The sequence below is a fragment of the Macrobrachium nipponense genome, chromosome 12, assembly GCF_015104395.2.
Source record: "Macrobrachium nipponense isolate FS-2020 chromosome 12, ASM1510439v2, whole genome shotgun sequence".
NCBI classification, from domain to species: domain Eukaryota; kingdom Metazoa; phylum Arthropoda; class Malacostraca; order Decapoda; family Palaemonidae; genus Macrobrachium; species Macrobrachium nipponense.
Genome location: NC_087205.1, coordinates 68257263 through 68277130, shown reverse-complemented (window position 1 = coordinate 68277130; position 19868 = coordinate 68257263). Strand labels below are relative to the sequence as shown.

Here is a 19868-nt window from a genome sequence, read left to right as displayed (position 1 = left end):
TGCCTGGCTTTTTGAGTTTTATCCCTAAAAAATACAATACGTACCTGACACTGTTATTAACAAGACTTTGTCTGTTTATGCATCAGGTACTGGCAATACCTTTCTTGTTACATTATCCATGCATATAATTCTGGTAAAAATTTAATCTTTGCTAGGGAGTTATTTTCTGAGATTTTCCAGGAACGTAGCAGCTTCTGAAAGATGTACATCAGCATCTTTGTCATCCTCTGACTGATTACTAACTACTTGTCTCATTTGCCTACTTCATGGGTCATTCTCCTGTCATAACTCTTTGGAATCACACAAGGCGGGTTTAGCACAACTTAAGCAGTGCAGGTTAACTCAGCCCAGTCACTAATTACATGCTTGGTCTACAGACCAATTTGAACATTACCATTGGGGTATTTTGCTTTCTCAATTCTTCCATGGCCTGAAGGCATGTTGAACAGGGGAACACTGACTCTTTTCTCATAGTGACTCCTCAGGGTAACACAAACAGTGGTTGTGTGTCCTGCTCAGCGCAGGTTAGTGCAGCCCTTTCACTAGCTGTGTATCCAGTCTGCTGATCGAGCTTACCAATAGCATGGGGGTATTATAGTTTCCTCTCAACACTGTGACCCCTTGTTTTTTTTTTTTTTTTTTTTTTTTTTTTAATGGTGTTTTTACGTTGCATGGAACCAGTGGTTATTCAGCAACAGGACCAACGGCTTTACGTGACTTCCGAACCACATCGAGAGTGAACTTCTGTCACTAGAAATACACATGTTCACTCCTCAATGGAATGGCCAAGAATCGAACTCGCGACCACCGAGGTGGGACGCCAACACCATACCAACCATGCCACTGAGGCGCTAGTGTGACCCCTTGCGGTTGCATGGAAAGGGCTTGCAAGTCCTGCCTAGGGTGAGTTAGCACAATTCTTCAGCTGGTTGAATACCTGGTCTCCAGACCAGGTTTACAGCTTTCAGCTCAGCCATGTTCAGAAGATCATGGTATTTATAAAAATGAGAGAGACTTACATAAGCCTAGGGAAAGAAACAGGTTTTTAAGCTTTGCCTTGGTAGTAAACCATTTTTCTCCCCTTCTTATAGGAGGGATATCTCCTTACAGTGAACCCTCCCGGTGGTTACAGCTTCCAAAACCGGTTTCCTCACCTTGTTATAGCGCCTACAGCTATGCCTCTCAGAATCCTAGTTACGGCGCTGTAATCCGAAAGATCAGCCGTAACCTGGAACTGATTTTTTGATGAATATATTTGAAAAAGCACTGTACATTCAGAACGCTGTACACTGGAGCTGCCGTAACCCAGGGATTGCCTGAAATGTAATATTGATTATAATCTAACTCAGTTTTCTTAGTGTATCTAACAACAGTACATTGCATGCATTATCATCATATTACAGAACATACACATTGTGATCATGTATCCTTTGCATATGGTAATGTGGACACTCTCAAAATCTCAGCTCAGAATTACATACCAATTCTGACATTCTCTTTGCCATTACTTACCAGATGAAACAATTCGGTAATACATTTTCTTGTAAATTAACAAATTGAGGGTTAAAAATGCAAAATAATTTTATAAAATCAGCAAATTTTAAAAGTAGTCTAATTTCCCAAAGCAAGCTATGTGTTGCCACAGGAATTGTATGTACCAATTACAGTAACTAATGATGCAGTCTTTTGATATTTAGATTGCAAACTCTGAATGCCTGCATATTGCCTATTCGCTGTTCTCAATTTGCGGCTTCATCTTATTCACGGACTGTTCTGTGGAACATATATATACATTATTAAAAAAAATACACCTTTTCGCAGAATTATTCATAGAGTTATATTCACTAATTACTAAATTTTCATATTATTTTCATGACTAAATACATTTTTCATGAAAAACTATTAAAATAGGCAGGTACTAAAAGCACTTTTAAAGGGGTTTATGGTGTTTGAACTATCAACATAGGCAGTTATAAGCATGTTTTGAGGAATGTCAACCATTCGTGGATTGTAGTCCCTACCTCCCACAAATCCTGGGGGTTGACTATACTTTTTATAATATAATAAACTGGACTCTTTATCATGCACTCATTCAGTGGTCATCTGGCAAAATGTTACAATACCCATCCATGCCTGCTTCCACTAAAAGGAAAAGCATTTGCACTTCACCTGTTGGGAAATTTTGCTAAGTGCAAAAATACTAGTCTGTGACACACAAAAAAGAAGCAAATACAATTATGAAAGTCATATGGACTTAAATGCAAGGAAGATTTCCAACTTTCAAGAACCCCCTAGCCAGATCTTGGCATTCCTCTTTTGCAGATCATTTCACCACTTTTGAACTAACATAACAATATTTAACAAAGTGATTTATACAGTAGATATATTGTAAAATATTTATATTTTCATATTCAAATCATGTACATTCTTACATTTGATATAATAAGTATTTAATGTTCAACTATTTTAGGATGGGAAAACTGTGCAAGGGTAAGAGAAGCATGGGATAACATCTATAGAAAGCAAACATACCAACAGTAGATCCTGAAAAGTTATTACTACTTCTCTATAACACCTTGAAGAAGTAGAAGAAAAACAAAATGATAACTTTAAGAATACTTTCTATTTACACAAATACAAAGATAACAATACATCTAGGATTTAAATAAAAAATTTAAACTTTTGATGTTTTCTATGTTGCACCACTTCATATCATAAAAAATGTGAGATAAGGCATAGTCTTTGATAAATCCCCACATAAATAAATGGTAAATTTCACTGGAGAACTTTATCAAACTTAATACAGTATACAGTGTACCACCTTTCCCAAAGCTTTAGCACTAAGTTTTAGGTACACATTATTATATATGATATGCAATTAAAAACAGCAAAGCAAGTATCTTTGTCACAAACCACCATCCAATGTTAAGAAGCACACTGTAAGTCGCCCACTTATATTTTTTGTTTTTAAAAAACACAAATTTGGCACATGATTTCTCATAATACACTGAATACAATTTTCAAGATGAACTTCAACTCACTTTGGATCTTTAAAAAATATCACCCACCAATGTAAGAATTATGTAACGAGCGCATTGATACACCACTGCCAGGAGTAATGCAACAAAAAATGATGCACTTACTCCCTTGCGCTCTCAGCCTCGTCTCAGAAACCATGTTTATCAATAATTGCTACACCTGCATAAGACCTCCCAATACCCATTTGTGCAGGTAGGAGTGTCCAAGTATCTGTCTTGGGATTATAAACTTCCACAGAGGCCAAATTTGATGTTCCATCGTCTCCACCCACTACATATAACAGTCCATTCAGAGCAATCACACCTGAAACAAAACAATTACTGTAGAGTTAATGAAACAAATATTGTGGTTACTATGCATGATTGGAAATCCCTGTGATAACACAAGGTAATATAAGCGCTAAAGAATAAGAAAAAGTTTTGACAAAGGAAAACCCCTTTTTGGTAGCACTACTTATAGTTCCCTCAGGGCTCTGTAGGACAGATCAAGCAATATCAAATGATATTCTCATGGTTGGTCTTAGCCAGAATAGTGCCTTTGAATGAACACAGTAATAGCGAGTATAAATGGGCTTAGACTCAGGGCAAGAGGAAACTTTCCCTTGCCTACAGCATTTGCCTGTTCTTTTCCTTTACCCTTTTCACACTGAGGTGGAAACAGCATGAAGATCAGCAAAGACCCCTACTACTTGCCAGGTCTGTGAAAAAAGAAAACTCACCACAAATCCCCAAGAACTTTTTTGTCTTGGAAAGTGGCTTTGTTTGAAGACTTAGTAGCTACTGAAAATATGTTTTTTCTTTGTCAAAACTTGCTTTTGATTTCAAGGAGCATACAAAATAAATTGACTAGCGATGAAATGGACTAGCTCCTGTTTAAGAAATCCCAAGACAGAATGCTGCAAAGAATTTAACACACTACTAATGGCATTGCTATGGGTGCAATCACTTGAGTATGACTTATTCCAGGACTGAAAGGATAACTGACTGCCAAGGACTCTTGTAAACACAGTATACAGTGTTCCTCCCATATTTGCGGGGGATGGGTACCAGACAACCCCACGAATAGTTAGAACTCCCCTCTAAAAATGCTTATATCTGCCTATCTTGAAAGTTCAAATACCAAATGTATACCTAAAGTATCATCCTACATCAAAATATACCACTGAATTGGCATTATTAATATCATTTCAAAGTCACATGAAACATTTTACCATTAGAAATATATAAACAGTCAAAAACAGAGAGAGAGAGAGAGAGAGAGAGAGAGAGAGAGAGAGAGAGAGAGAGAATAACTCCTTAGGATATAAAAAAATTGTAATGAACTTCTATAGGCAACACTTCTTCCGCTCCCATAAATACATATACTACAGTCATACCCCTACATATGAACGTCCCTACGTACGAAAAATCCAGGTTACGAAGGCAAAGACGAAGATTTTTTGCTTCTGTGTACGAAAATAATTCAGGTTGCGAAAGGGTGTACAGTGTTCCCCCGTATTCGCGTTCTCCGGATTCGCGTACTCACACATTCGCGGATTTTTCTTTGGAATCTATCTAGAAATTATTTGCGGACGGACTCGCCCATTCGCGGAATTTTCCGACGAAAATAATCACTAATTAGTGTATTTTGATGTTTATTTTCATGACTAAATACATTTTTATGATACAAAAATGATTTACTAATTTTCAAATATTAATTTTGATTAATACTGTATTAGTAAGTTTAATAAGTTTAAATAATATCACATAATAAAAATAATAATTCTCTCTCTCTACTACAAAGATATATGTTTTTTTGTATGATAAATAAATGATTTATTATTTTCAAATATTAATATTAATTTATACAGCACTAATATCAATTCATTAAAGAAAATACCATAGTGAAATAGTAAGATTTTAGCTTATAAATCTAAAAAATTATGGAAGAAGGAAGGAAATCCCAGTCAGATTCTTTCTCTAACTCAAGGTACTAAAACTCAGATATACGTATCAAGTTAAGTGACCGGAGGGGGAAGCTGATTTGTGGCTGCCATCACGTGGGCATGAAATTTCCACCCCCCCCCCCCCCTCTCTCTCTCTTCTGTACTAGCTCTCTCTCTTTTACTGAGATGAGATTTTTAGGTACATATAGCGTAATATGTTTATTAATATTTTCAAATAATAATAATAATAACTGTAATTACAAAAATCATATGTGAAAGTATTTTACAAATACTACGATAATCTCTCTCTCTCTCTCTCTCTCTCTCTCCTTAAAGCGATGTATGAATATAAATTCATTAAAGAAAATACTAAAGTGAATTAGCAAGATTTTAGTTTATAAATAAAAAGAATTACGTAAGAAGAATGAACGAAAATGCTCATTACCCCGCATCTCTCTCTCAGAATTCCAGTAGCAAGCCGAGTTGGCTGGGGTCCAACAACTGTGCTGCCATATCTTACGATAATGTACTCTCTCTCTCTCTTTTACTGAGATGAGAGAATTTCTATGGTACATGTGTATGTTTATTAATATTTTTGCATAATAATAATAATAGTAATATAACTATATTCAAAATTCATATGTGATAGTATTTTAAAGAAGTACAATAATCTATCCACTTCACTCTTTTAAATAAGGACAACACACTCTCTCTCTCTCTCTCTCTCTCTCTCTCTCTCTGCTATTGGCTGTTTATATATTTCTAATGGTAAAATGTTTAAGATTACTTTAAAATGATATTAACAATACCAATTCAATGGTATATTTGATGTAGGATAATACTTTAAACAGACATTTGGTATTTGTGACTTCACATTTCCATTGTTCCACTGTAAAAAGAAAATGGATGTCTCAAATAGTAACAGTATGAAAGAAAACGTGCATGACTGAATACTTATGGGGGGACTGAATTATTTTCACATACGTAACTAAGTCATTCAGTACGTACATAGTATGTATTTATGTATAAACATAAAATGTAAGATTTACTTTAAAATAGTATTAATAATATTTCAAAGATTAATATGAACCATAATAGGATATTTTATGTATATTTGATGAAGGATGGTCTTTAAGGGATACTTTGGTATTTGCATGTTTAGGATAGGGGTTTATGAGCATTTTTAGAGGGGGTTCCAAACATTCGCGGATTTTAACTATTCGCGGGGGGGTCTGGTACACATCCCCCGCGAATATGGGGGGACCACTGTACTGTAAAGTCCGAGATTCGTCCGGGTCGCCGAGATCAATTTTAAAACTCATGTGCCACCAACTCAGTAGACTCGCCAACATCCTCTTGCTCTCCCATTGGTTCCTGATGCTAGTTACCGCCGTAAGATCTTGTTCTCCTATTAGTCAGCATCTATCCCATCATGCATCTACGTAAGGGAGTTCCTCGACCATTTCATTCCGGCAGCGTTATCGTACAAATGTGGAATTCGTACGTTCACATAGATTTTGTTTGTTTATGTAAGTTCGTGTTAGTGATTTCGATTTCGTTGTACTGGAAGTTACTTTATCGTGTTGTGTGTGAACTTAATTACTTATGTTATTAGCCATGGGTCCCAAGAATGTTGCTGAAGTTCACAGAAAGATGAGGATGCTTTCTATGGAGACAAAGATGGAAATAATCAAGAAGTGTTAATGTTTTCTGCCATTTGTTAATGTGATTTGTAAAGTTTAGTGTTAATGTTTTCTGCCATTTGTTAATGTGTTTTGTAAAGTTTAGTGTTAATGTTTTCTGCCATTTCTCAATGTGTTTCGTAAAGTTAAGTGTTCATGTTTTCTGCCGTTTGTCCTCCTCTGTCGCCAATTTCGGACATTTTACTACATACGTATGTACATGTATGTACAATATTTCTTGTACCCTGTACACTATTACACTTTATTTACAGGTTCAGTAACGTTTAGGTTAGGTATTGAATGGTCCAAATTGTTGTATTTCATTGTTTATTGGTCAATTTAGCTTTATTATAAAATTTACTGTGGTGTTTCTGTAGGGCTTGGAATGAATTAGGCAATTTACATGAAAAACGTAGTTCTGAATACGAAAAAAATCAGGTTACAAAGGCCGTTTCGGAACGGATCAATTTCGTAACCTGAGGCTCTACTGTATCTTTTCCAGAGAAGAGAGAAAGAAGGACTGAACAAGTATCTATTTGTCTGTCTATCAATTCTTTTGCTGAGAGAGAGAGAGAGAGAGAGAGAGATAGATAACAGGAGTTACAAGGATTAGGATGTCTCAAAGACTTGTTAGTCCATCCGAGGAGACATCATGTGCTCACTTATCTGTAGGAGCAGGTTTTACGGAGCATTCAATGTCCTAATGATATTGTCTATCTTTCTTTTAAACTCTTCTACACTGCTCCTGTTTACAACTTCTGGTGGCAGTTTTTTCCACGTATCACATATCTTATAAGTAAAGAAGTTCCCACAATGGGACGTGTAGTATCTCTTCAGTTCTAGTTTCTATTAGTTGTCCTCACAATCATCGTGTTTCTAAGTCAGTCATGTTCAGGCTCTCTAGTCGTCTTCGGTAACCTATTTGCCTGATGGATGGAATTACTTTGTGGCTCTTGCTTGTACTCCTTCTAATCTATTTATATCTTTTCTTAGTGTTGGTGACCAAAACCGTACTGCACATTCAAGATGGGGATCTAACGATTGATGTGTAGAGCTGCAGCACCTTTTCCTCGTTCCTGCATCTGAACTGCCTCTTCATGTACCCCACTAGTTTCTGAGCCTTCTTTTCTGCCTTTATGCACTGTTTTGTGGATTTTAAGTCCTTGGTAATAATGGCTCCAAGGTCCTCCTCTTGTTCTACAATATTTATTTCATTCCTAAGCAGCATGTAGCTCGCATGAGGGTTGTTTGTTCCTATTTGTAACACTACACTTATCTATACTAAAAGGCATTTGCCATTTTTTTTACCACTCTCCTATTTTCATTAGATAATTTCTTAAACTTTCCACTGCATCTGGGTCTGCTGCATTTATATCTAGTTTGGTGTCATCTGCAAATTTGGCTATCCTGCTAGTTAAGCCTACATCAATGTCATTAATGTAAATAAAAAACAAGAGAGGGCCTAGGACTGGGGAACTCCGCTTGTTACATCTGCCCATTCTGATTCTTCACCATTTCTTACGACTCTGTTTTCTATAAGTTAGCCAGTCTTCGACCCAGTCTGCTGTTTCTCCTACAATTCCTAAAGCTCTAACTTTTGTCATCAGTTTCTTGTGTGGGACTTTGTCAAAGGCCTTTTGGAAATCTAAGTAGGGTATATCTATTGCTCTACTACTGTCATAAATACCAAGCAAGTTATGAAAAAACTCCAAGAGATTTGATAGGCAGGATCTGTTTTGTCTGAAACCGTGTTGGCTGTTTAACAGCAATTTGTTTCTATCTATGTGATCCAGAATTTGATCTGTAATTATGGACTCAAAAATCTTGCAAACGACTGACGTTAGGCAGATTGATCTGCAATTTCCTGGCTCTTTTCTTGGACCTTTTTTGTAAACTGGGGGCAAATTTCCTAGTTTCCATCCTTGTGGTGCCTTTCTTTGTTCTGCACTTTTCCTGTAGAGTTTATATGAGTGAGGAACTATCTCCTCTTTTAGTTCTTTAATTTCTCTTGGATGAATCCCATCCAAGCCAAGAGATTTGAACTTGTTGAGCTTGTCTATTTTGTTTTTAATGTCCTCTTCTGTAAATATTATTTTGTCCAATGGTTCTGACCCTTCATATTTAATAGCAAGTTCCAGTATTGAGGTAGTGTCTTCATTTGTGAATACCCTAATAAAAAACTTAATCAAAAACTGCTTTTTCCAAGTCTGAGTTCACCAGGTTACCTCTATTGCCCCTTAGGGAACCTATGCTATTTTTTATTGGTTTCCTACTATTAACATGTGCACTTTCGGGTTTTCTTTACAAACTAATGCAACTCTCTTATTCTCATTAATGTTTGCATTTCTTACTAATTTGTCCACCAATCTACAGAGTTATTTATGCATGCTTGCTTCTATTGTTGTTGGGTGTGGGTACATTGATTTGTACTATCTGTCTCTTTCTCTTATCTTATTTTTAATTTCTCTGTTGAACCACTTTGGCTGAGGGTTGCCATTTGTTAGTACAGTGGTCCCCCCGTACTCGAGGGGGATGCATACCAGAACCCCCGGGAATAGTTGGAACCCCTATAAAAATGCTTAAAACCTATTTTGTTAGTTAAAACTCAAGAAAAAACCACTAAAAATTTTCATACCTGGTCTTTTTAATAGTTTTATCACAAAAAGTGCATTTTATGATGAAATTGATAAATAAACCAATTATTTGTGCTTATTTCTCATAGAAAAATACCCCAAATAGGTTAATATTCCGCGAATAATGCGGGGAAATGTTCCCGAGAGAAATCCGCGAATGTGTGAGTCCGCGAATTCGGAGAACGCGAATATGGGGGGTCCACTGTATTTACCTTAATGGTATACATCTAAGTACTTTTCTGTGTATTCCTCATGAAAGGCTTCTCAGTGCTTATCTACGCCTGTGTTCTCGTTGTACTCTAGATTTTTAACGTACTCCTTTAGCCCTTTTAGGTCTTGTCGACGGTAGTCTAATCTCATTAATATCTTCTTCCCTTTTTATGTTGAACATTAAATTTAAATGAGATAATTCTATGGTCGCTTTTGCCTAGATTTGCACCAACTGAAAAGTCAGATACTAGATTATCTTCTGCTGATAAGACAAATATCTAGTACATTGTTTCCTCTAGTGGGTTTGTCAACCCACTGGTGGAGGAATTAATTTTTTTCAAAATCTACGTGTCTCTATCCTTCTACGTTTGATGCAGATGTCATCATGTCCCAATGTACTGGTGCACCGAAATCTCCCATTATTATGCAGAGTTTGTTGTTTAACTCTTGTCCTAGTAGTGCATACAGCTCCTCATCGGACATTTGTGATTGGTGGGGAGGTCTGTACACTAGTATTAGAGTTGATCTTCCTCCCTAGGCTGTTTATATTGATGCCAATCACTTCTTGCATTGTTGTAATTTTACTCTCTATTGGACTGAGGTGGTCCCTAACATATAACATAATGCCTCCACCCTTTTTATTGAGTATCTTTTTTGAACAATTTGTATCCAGCTATCTGGTACTCCCTACAAAGTCTCTTGTCGCCTCTTGTATCCATGTTTCTGTGATACCTATTACAGTGGAACCCCTGTACTCGCGTTCTCCGGATTCGCGGACTCACACATTCGCGGATTTCTCTCGGGAACGTTTCCCTGCATTATTCGTGGGAAATTTGCACATTCACAGTATTTTGCTATGAGAAATATCCACAAATTCTTGGTTTCTTTTATCAATTTCATCATAAAATGCACTTTTTGTGATAAAACTTAAAAAAACCAAGTATGAAAATTTTTAATGGGCTTTTCTTGAGTTTTAACTAACAAAATAGGCTGTTGCATTTTTATAAGGGTTCCAAACATTCTCGGGTTCTAACTATTCATGGGGGGTCTGTTACATGTCCCCTTGAATACGGGGGGACCATTGTATGTCTAATTCCTCACTTGCTACCAATGCTTTGAAGCGATCTACTTTGTTCCGAATTGTTTGTTTGTTTGTTTGTATAGTGTTTTTATGTTGCATGGAACCAGTGGTTATTCAGCAATGGGACCAATGGCTTTACATGACTTCCGAACCACGTCGAGAATGAACTTCTGTCACAAGAAATACACATCTCTAACCCCTCAGTGGAATACCCGAGAATCGAACTCAGGACTAGCGAGGTGACAGGCCAAGACCATACCGATCATGCCACTGAGGAGCTTTCGAATTGATTGTACATTAAACTGTGCCACTCTGAGGGACTTTTCTATCTTTTTTTTTTTGTCCTTGGTGGCTTTACTGTCACTGATGCCTGCAGTACTAACCAGTTTCTGGGAGCTATCCGATTTATTATCTTGAGAGTTCAGTTCATTGAGGTGTTTCAAAAGGTTTTCGTTAAGAAGGTTTCCTATTAGTTTTGCTACTTCCAAATTCGAGTGAGTTCCATCTCTCTTATATAGTTTTTTATTTCCTATACATCTGTCCCAAAAGTTTACAAACCTAACACCTTTTTCTTGGCATATTAGTTCCAGTCTGTCATTGATTCCAATTTTCTTGCTAAGGGAGTAATATCTTACATTGGTTCTGGGCAAAAGTCCTATAAGAATGCCGTTATTAGTTTTCTCTCAGATGTTCTCATCAATTTTAGTCAGGTTGGCTACAAGACCTTCTGTCTGGCCAGTTCCTCCGTCTTTTAGAAAAAAGTCATTTCCTCCTCCCTGTGCTATGACTGCACTTTTCTATTATTTACCTTAATTTTTTTTACTGCCTCGGCTATCTTCTTTGCTCTTGCACCTGGGTAAGAATGAACTTTTCTCTTACTTCTGTTTTTGGCCAATTCAAAATAGACTTTAGTGCCACTTTCGATTTAGTAAATCATAAGGCACTTATCTATAAATTTCAGAATCTTGGAGTGGGTGGATATGTTTTAGGTTTACTTCAAGATATCCTTACAGGTAGGCAGCAACAAGTTGATGCTGATGGGTCTTTAGCAAACCAAGACCTGTTGTGTCCAGAGTTCCACCAATTAGTGTTTTTGTTCCACTATTTTTATATATAAAAGTGATCTGGTTGTTAACTTGGAAAACAAGATTGTTCAGTATGCTAATGATGCAACACTTGTGGTGTAGTCAAGTCTCCACACATGAGAAAAGTGGTTGCAGCCTGGGGCTGAGGGCATGCTGCAAAGACCCTTAAGTAATGCCTGCAGTGCACTGCATGAGGTCCACTGACGGCAATAACCCCCGGAATGAATCTGAAGCTTTAACTATTCTTGGTGTAACTTTTGACACATCTTACTTTTGAGAAACATCTAATGAAAGTGTCAGTAAATGCAGCACGGAGGTTAGGTATTGTACACAAGGCCTCATATATTTATAACAGTGATAAAATCAATGCAACATGTTTAAGGTCCTTTGTCCTGCCTTTACTAACTTAAGACCATTGATGAATGATCTTGTTTGTCAATTCTTCATAGGCTGTATTTCAAACAGATCTTTCACATTCACAATTGATCCCTGGTCCCCTTTTACTGCCGAGAGCAACCACAGTTGCTGAACAGCAGCACCAATATGCAGTAAAGTGCCCCATTGCAGAACGCAGAACCTCTCATTCCAAAAGTGCTTTATTCCTCACACCTTTGGACTGTGGAACAGTCGCCCAGAGGATGTTGTGCAATTGCAACTTCAAAAGTTCAAATGAAGATGCAATGCATTACTACCCTAATACTATTCTTGCATTTTAATACATTTTTATCCATCAATTAATTTATTGTTTTTTTAACAAGTGAGATTTCTTTCTGTATTCCCATTTATTTCTTCTTACTTCTTCCAATTGAACACCATATTCTTTGGAAGCTGTATTTTCAATCAATGGTCACTGTGGGTTTGTTCCATATGTATAGGGTTTATCTTCTGAATAATAGTAATAATAATACGTACATAGTAATGAAAAGGGTAATATTTCGATCACAAGATTTCTAAATACTATTGCACAGCCAACTCTATCTTCTGACTTAATGCTATCAGCAGATAGTGTAGATGCTTTGCCCTCAGTGCTAGAGGGAATGTTATAGAAAGTCATTTCTTATTTTTTCATTGGAACTATGCATCTTCCCTCCTACGACTTAGCATAATTCAACAAGTGATCCGCACCAAGGTGGAGAATTATGGTGCCATTTGTGTTGTCAATACAGTATGGCAATCTCTACCTTCATTTTTAAGTCTTATATCTAGAGGTTTGAATACTTGAGGTATATTCGCTGCCTGATTTATTGGGGTGTGTGCATAAATACTTACATATATTCTGGATTGCTGTTAAAAGTTAAGGGTTTGGATACATACTTAAGCTTAATATTCTTCTCAGTGGACTAGAGCAGGGGTATGTTGTATGCCCCTGTACATATCCATGGTCTCAAGTTAAGTTACTCCCCTAATACTATTCTCCTTCAATTTTAATACATTTTTGTGTATTTATTAATTATTAATTTATTTTTATTTTTTAATAAGAGAGATTTCTTCTTAATGTATTTCCCTTTACCTCTTACTTCTTCCTAATAACTGGTGGTCAAGAACGGATGAATCCATTTTCACTTATTTCTTATGGGAAAATTAATAAAGATTTTGACTAAACTGCATTTCATCGCTTCTTTTGGAATGGAATCGAGGTCTGGGGCTCTACTGTATGTTTAAAATTTCACACCATACAATTTGAAGGAATTTTCTGCGAAAAGTGCTCAGATCACTTTAATGGGCCCATAAATGAATCATGGCAACTCTTACCCCAACTCTAATAGCTAGTCGGACAGCAGACAGGGATCAGATTGCCTTGAGATGTTGTGGGGGAATGTTGTCCGAAATTACCATCCAGTGATGTCTCATAAATATTTTACAATAAATATACTCAGAATTTTTATCACTTTTAGTTTTTATCTGTTGTGATCATGTAAATTATTAAAAAACTTATAATTTGGTAAAATTAGCATATATTCACAAATGTCTTTTGGAAAAGAGGCCCTACACTGGGTTGGAAATATTCACTTTCCACTTCCCTTGGAAGATACAGAATCTTATACTAAGTGCATATGCATATCTTCCTCTCTCCATTGATAAGTTTTTTAATTGGTCATCCTTAAATTAAGCATGGTCTAGGTATGCTTAATATATATATTTAGCCCAGCCTGTGCAGTTTGGAGCCGCAGACCATAAACCATTTTAGGGGTCTGAGCAATATTAACCCTTAAACGCCGATTGGACGTATTAAACGTCGACGAAAATTGTCTGTTGGGTGCCGAATTGACGTATGAAATGTCAATGCAAAAAAGTTTTTAAAAAATTAGCGGAAAAATAGTTAGTATAGGCCTACTTGGCAAAAACTTTTGTATCACGCACCTTGAGGGATGCTGGGAGTTCACGGATCAAGCTGTTGTTTTTTTTACAATCGTTACCCAGGTGCACAAGCGCAAATTTCTTTCTTCTTGCACTAAAAAGCATCAGCGACACATCTCGGAAATTATTTCGTCACTTTGACATAATTTTTGCACCATTTTATATTAGCTGTTACATAAGTTTTATATATGAAAATGTGCACAATTTCATTTAGAATATAACAAAAAACAACCCATGGTTGTAGCTTTTCTCAGTTTTGAAATATTTTCATATAAATAACGATAAGTGCCAAAATTTCAACCTTCAGCCAACTTTGCCTCTACCGAAATGGTCAAAAAACGCAATTGTAAGCTAAAACTGTTATATTCTAGTAATATTCAATCATTTACCTTAATTTTGCAAGAAATTGGAAGTCTACCACAATATTTCGATTTATGGTGAATTTATGAAAAAAACTTTTTCCTTACGTCCACATGGTAACTCATCCGAAAAAATCAGAAATTTTTTCGCACCGTTTTATATTAGCCGTTACATAAAGTTTTATAAATGGAAATGTGCACAATTTCATGTATATATAAAAAAAAAACATGGTTGTAGCTTTTATCAGTTTTGAAATATTTTCATATAAATAACGATAAGTGCCAAACTATCAACCTTCGGTCAACTTTGACTCTACCAAAATGGTTCAAAAGTGCAAAAACTCTTACATTCTAGTAATATTCAATCATTTACCTGTATTTTGCAACAAATTGGAAGTCTCTAGCACAATATTTTGATTTATGGTAAATATTTAAAAAAAAACTTTTTCCTTATGACCGCGCGGTGACTGCCGAAAAAGTCAGAAATTTTTTTGTCCGAAAGTCGTAATGTTTGCACCGTTTTATATTAGCCGTTGCATAAAGTTTTATATATGGAAATGTGCGCAGTTTCATGTAGAATACAACAAAAAACAACCCTTGGTTGTAGCTTTTATTAGTTTTGAAATATTTTCATATAAATAATGATAAGTGCCAAAATTTCAACCTTCGGTCAACTTTAGACTTGACCGAAATGGTCTAAAACCGCAATTTTAAGCTAAAACTCTTACATTCTGGTAATATTTGATCATTTACCTTCATTTTGCAACAAATTGGAAGTCTCTAGCACAATATTTCGATTTATGGTGAATTTATGAAAAATTATATTGTTAAGATACAATAAAGTTTTATACATACTTACCTGGCAGATATATACTTAGCTATAGACTCGGTCATCCCAACAGAATTTCAAAACTCGCGGCACACGCAACAGGTAGGTCAGGTGATCTACCATTCCCGCTGCTGGGTGGCGGGATCCGGAACCATCCGTTTTCTAAACCAGATTTTCTCTTCCACCTGTCTCCTGAGGGGAGGTTGGGTGGGCCATAATCGTATATATCTGCCAGGTAAGTATGTACAAAACTTTATTGTATCTTAACATCATTATTTTTGTACATGCAACTTACCCAGCAGATATATACTTAGCTGATTGGCACCCTTGGTGGAGGGCAAGAGACAGCTAAATACAACATTAAAAAACAGGGAAAAAACAACATATGTTTTAGGATATATAATCCATGGTTCTTACCTGATTGGGCAGAAGACTTCATGATTACTGTCTATGAGTCTGCCTGCCTCAAGAGTTTCAGCGAGGTAGGGACCTATGACTGAAAAAACTCCTCTGGATCATGTCACTGGGGGCTAGCCCGCTTACGCGACAGAGCCTTCTCTGGATCGTGCCAATGGGGGCTGACCCACTTACATGGCAGAGCCTTTACCTATATCATATCAATGGGGACTAGCCCCCTTACATGACAGAGCTTTAGGTTTCTTTTACTAGTAAAAACAAGGAGCACTAAAGCCAATCCTGACCACCTGACCATATTAGTAATGTTAGAATCTAAAAATTGAAAAGGGGGTCCACTAGTCCCTCTTTCAATCGACCATAAAAAACCACCACCAAAAACATAACAGATAAATTAAAAAATAAACTAAGTTAAGAAGGATTAACCTTGGCTCCTTTTCCCAGCACTGAATCCGCGGAAACGTAAGCTCCCAGAGAGAAGCACTTCTCATACGTAATTCTCACGTCCCTTAAATAATTAGAGGCGAAAACAGAGTTACACCTCCAGTATGTTGACTCTATAAGAGCCTGGAGAGACCAAGTTTTGTGGAAAGCCATTGACGTTGCTATGGCTCTCACTTTGTGTGCTTTTACCCTGAGTAGCTTGAGGTGCTCTTCACTGCATGAGAGATGGGCCTCCTTTATCACATCCTTAATGAAGAACGTCAGGGCGTTCTTCGAAATAGGTCTCTTAGGATCCTTGACTGAGCACCAGAGACTTTCTTCCGTACCTCCTAGTATTGCTTTCTTTTTTAGGTAGAACTTGAGGGCTCTGACAGGACACAAAGTCCTCTCCAGTTCCTTTCCTGCTAATGAAGAAAGTCCTCTTACCTCGAAGCTTCTTGGCCATGGCTTGGAAGGATTTTCGTTCTTAGCTAAGAAGAGTGGCTTGAAGGAGCAAATCGCTGAATCCTTCCTAAAACCCACTCTACTTTCCAAAGCTTGTAGCTCACTTGTTCTCTTAGCCGTTGCTAGAGAGAAGAGGAACAAAGACTTCCTAGTTAAGTCTCTGAAGGAGGCTGTATGTGAAGGTACAAACTTCTCTGACATGAGGAACTTAAGCACTACATCCAAGTTCCAGCTAGGGCTTCTAATCTTCTGATCTTTAGCAGTTTCAAAAGACCTTATAAGGTCATGAAGATCTTTATTATTAGTCAGATCTAGGCCTCTATGCCTGAAAACAGAGGCCCATACTCCTGTAACCCTTCACTGTTGACACTGCTAAGCTACAATTCTTCTTTAAATAAAGGAGAAAATCAGCGATGTTTGTTACAGAGGTACTGGAAGAGGATACGTACTTTCTTAGCCTTACACCATCTTCTAAGCACCTCCCACTTCGACTGATACACTCTTGGAGTGGAATATCTTCTGGCTCTTGCGATAGCTTTAGCAGCCTCGCGCGAAAAGCCCCTCGCTCTAATGAGTCCTTCGATAGTCTGAAGGCAGTCAGACTTAGAGCGGGGAGGTTCTTGCGAAATCTGTCGAAGTGGGGCTGTTTGAGAAGATCGCTCCTTAGTGGAAGCGACCTGGGAAAATCCACTATCCACTCCAGTACCTCTGTAAACCAATCTAGTGCTGGCCAAAAGGGAGCAATCAGTGTCATCTTTGTTCCTTCTGAGCAGGCGAACTTTCTTATAACTTCCCCTACTATATTGAAAGGGGAAAAAGCGTAACCGTCTAAACCTGCCCAGTTTAGCAGAAGGCCGTCTATGGCCACTGCTCTCGGGTCCGAGATCGGGGAGCAATAGTTTTCCAGCCTGTTGTTCTTGTTGGTAGCGAACAGGTCTACAATCGGTCTTCCCCACAACCGCCAAAGTTGCTCGCAGACTTGAGGGTTGAGTGTCCACTCTGTGGGTAGGACTTTGTCTTTTCTGCTCAAAAGGTCCGCACGGACGTTTCTCTCGCCCTGAACAAACCTTGTGAGGAGAGAGATCTTCTTCTCTTGAGCCCAGATCAGCAGGTCCCTCGCTGTCTCATAAAGGGAGAAGGAAAGCGTTCCCCCGTTTCCTTAATATATGCTAGGGCTGTTGTATTGTCGGAGTGAATCTGAATTACCAATCCTAATACCTGCTTCTCGAAATGAATGAGAGCTAGATGAAGGGCTGTCAATTCTTTCTTGTTTATGTGCCAGGACACCTGTTCTTCCCTCCAGGTGCCTGACACTTCTCTCGTACCTAGCGTTGCTCCCCATCCCGTGTCTGACTCGTCTGCAAATAACGCTAGGAGAGGGCTCTTCAAGTGAAGAGAGATCCCCTTGCTTAACTTCTGTGGATCCAACCACCAGCGGAGATTCTCCTTTATCTTCTCTGATATAGGAAAGGAGTCTCCTAGTTCTTGTGACTTCCGATCCCACCTCTCCTTCAGGTAAAATTGAAGGGGTCTGAGGTGTAGTCTTCCTAAAGAAACGAACTGTTCCAGCGAGGAGAGGGTCCCCAGCAGACTCATCCACTCCCTCGCGGAACAATGTTCTTTCTTTAGAAAGACTGCCACCTTTTCTAAGCAGCGTTCTCTCCTTTCCTGGGAAGGAGACGCTAGAAAATCCTGAGAGTCCATCTGAATCCCCAGATAGACAATGCTTTGCTGGGGAACCATCATGGACTTCTCGGGATTGACTAAGAGTCCCAGAGACTTGGTTAATTTTAGGGTGAATGAAAGGTCCTCCAGACATTGATCCTTCGATTGGGCCCTTATGAGCCAATCGTCCAAATACAAGGAGATCCTGATCCCTTTCAAATGTAGCCAATGAGCTACATTCTTCATGATGTCCGTGAAGACCTGAGGGGCTGTCGAGAGTCCGAAGCACAGCGCTCGAAATTGGAACTCTCTTCCCTGAAACATAAATCTTAGGTATTTCCACGAGGCTGGATGAATTGGCACATGGAAATATGCATCTTGAAGGTCCAGGGAGACCATCCAGTCCCCTGGACGAAGTGCAGAAAGAACAGAGGAAGACGTCTCCATCGAGAATTTCTTCTTGATGACAAAGAAATTCAGAGCACTGACATCTAGAACCGGCCTCCATCCCCCCCGAGGCTTTTGGTACAAGGAAAAGCCGATTGTAAAAACCTGGGGACTGGAGATCCTGCACCGGTTCTATGGCTTCTTTCATAATCATCTGATCTCCTGCTTGTCGAATTGCTAAACTTCGGACTGGATCTGAGTATCTTGCAGTTAACTCCCTTGGAGTTGTAGTCAAGGGAGGATTTTCCCTGAAGGGGATAAAGTATCCTTTTCTTAGGATCGAGAGGGACCAGGTGTCCGCTCCTCTCTGCGCCCAGACTTTGGCAAAGTGCAGCAGTCTGGCGCCTACTTTTGTCTGGAGGACTATCTGTTCATCTAGATTTCCCGAAGGACCTTCTAGACGTTCTACTCCTGCGATCGGGTCTGCGACCTCTAAGAGGGGCTCTAGAAGAAGAGGCTCCTCGAAAGGGCAGTTGAAAAGAGACTTTCTCTTTTTTGTCCATAGGTACCGCAGGTCTAAACTTTTTTGCCGAGTAAGTGAGGAGATCTTGGGTGGCCTTCTTCGTTAAGGATCTTGCAACTTCCTTGACCGTATCCTGTGGAAAAAGGTGTGAAGAAAGCGGCGAGAATACAGTGGTACCTCGAGATACGAAATTAATCCGTTCCGAGGCGGCCTTTGTATTATGAGTTTTTCGTATCTTGGAACACATTTTACATGTAAAATGGCTAATCCGTTCCAAGCCCTCCAAAAACACCCCAGTAAATTACATTTTCAGGCCTAAAACACATGTTCTAGGGTTACAATGCCGATCCGACGGAAGAAATATGACTCCAAAAAGGCAAAATACTGTACATACTTGAGTAATATTCAACTGCATGTAATGTTCAACCCCATTTTTACTGCAAATATTAGGACTTTAGCATATGTCCCTTAGCAATAAGCCTAGCCTATGTTAGCGGTTGCTACTGTAGCCTAGGCTATGATTTTGACATCTAAACCTAAGAAGCTAAAAGCTTAGAATATGCCAATAAAATGTATAAATAATCAGTATGTACTCATTTCAAATAATTATTAATTAATCATTAACTATAATACACAAACAAACAAAAAACAAACCTTCCAATCGATTGTTTACATTCAGCTCTTACCCGTCTTACGAGTATCGAACGAGCGCCAAGCAATCATTTTTCCTAGCACACAGTAAGCCATAAATTGTCATTAGTATCTCTCTTCAACTAATGAAACTACCAAAC

At 38.1% G+C, this 19868-nt stretch overlaps 1 protein-coding gene across 1 annotated transcript in view; it reads right to left on the bottom strand.

The window, feature by feature from the left end:
- Positions 1-2382: 2382 nt before the first annotated feature.
- LOC135224576 (ring canal kelch homolog) overlaps positions 2383-19868 on the bottom strand; it is a gene marked incomplete in the record, with an annotated part of 536926 nt that continues 519440 nt past the window's right edge. The window contains 1 exon segment of the mRNA XM_064263711.1: positions 2383-3342. Coding sequence (XP_064119781.1) covers positions 3167-3342 — 176 coding nt within the window.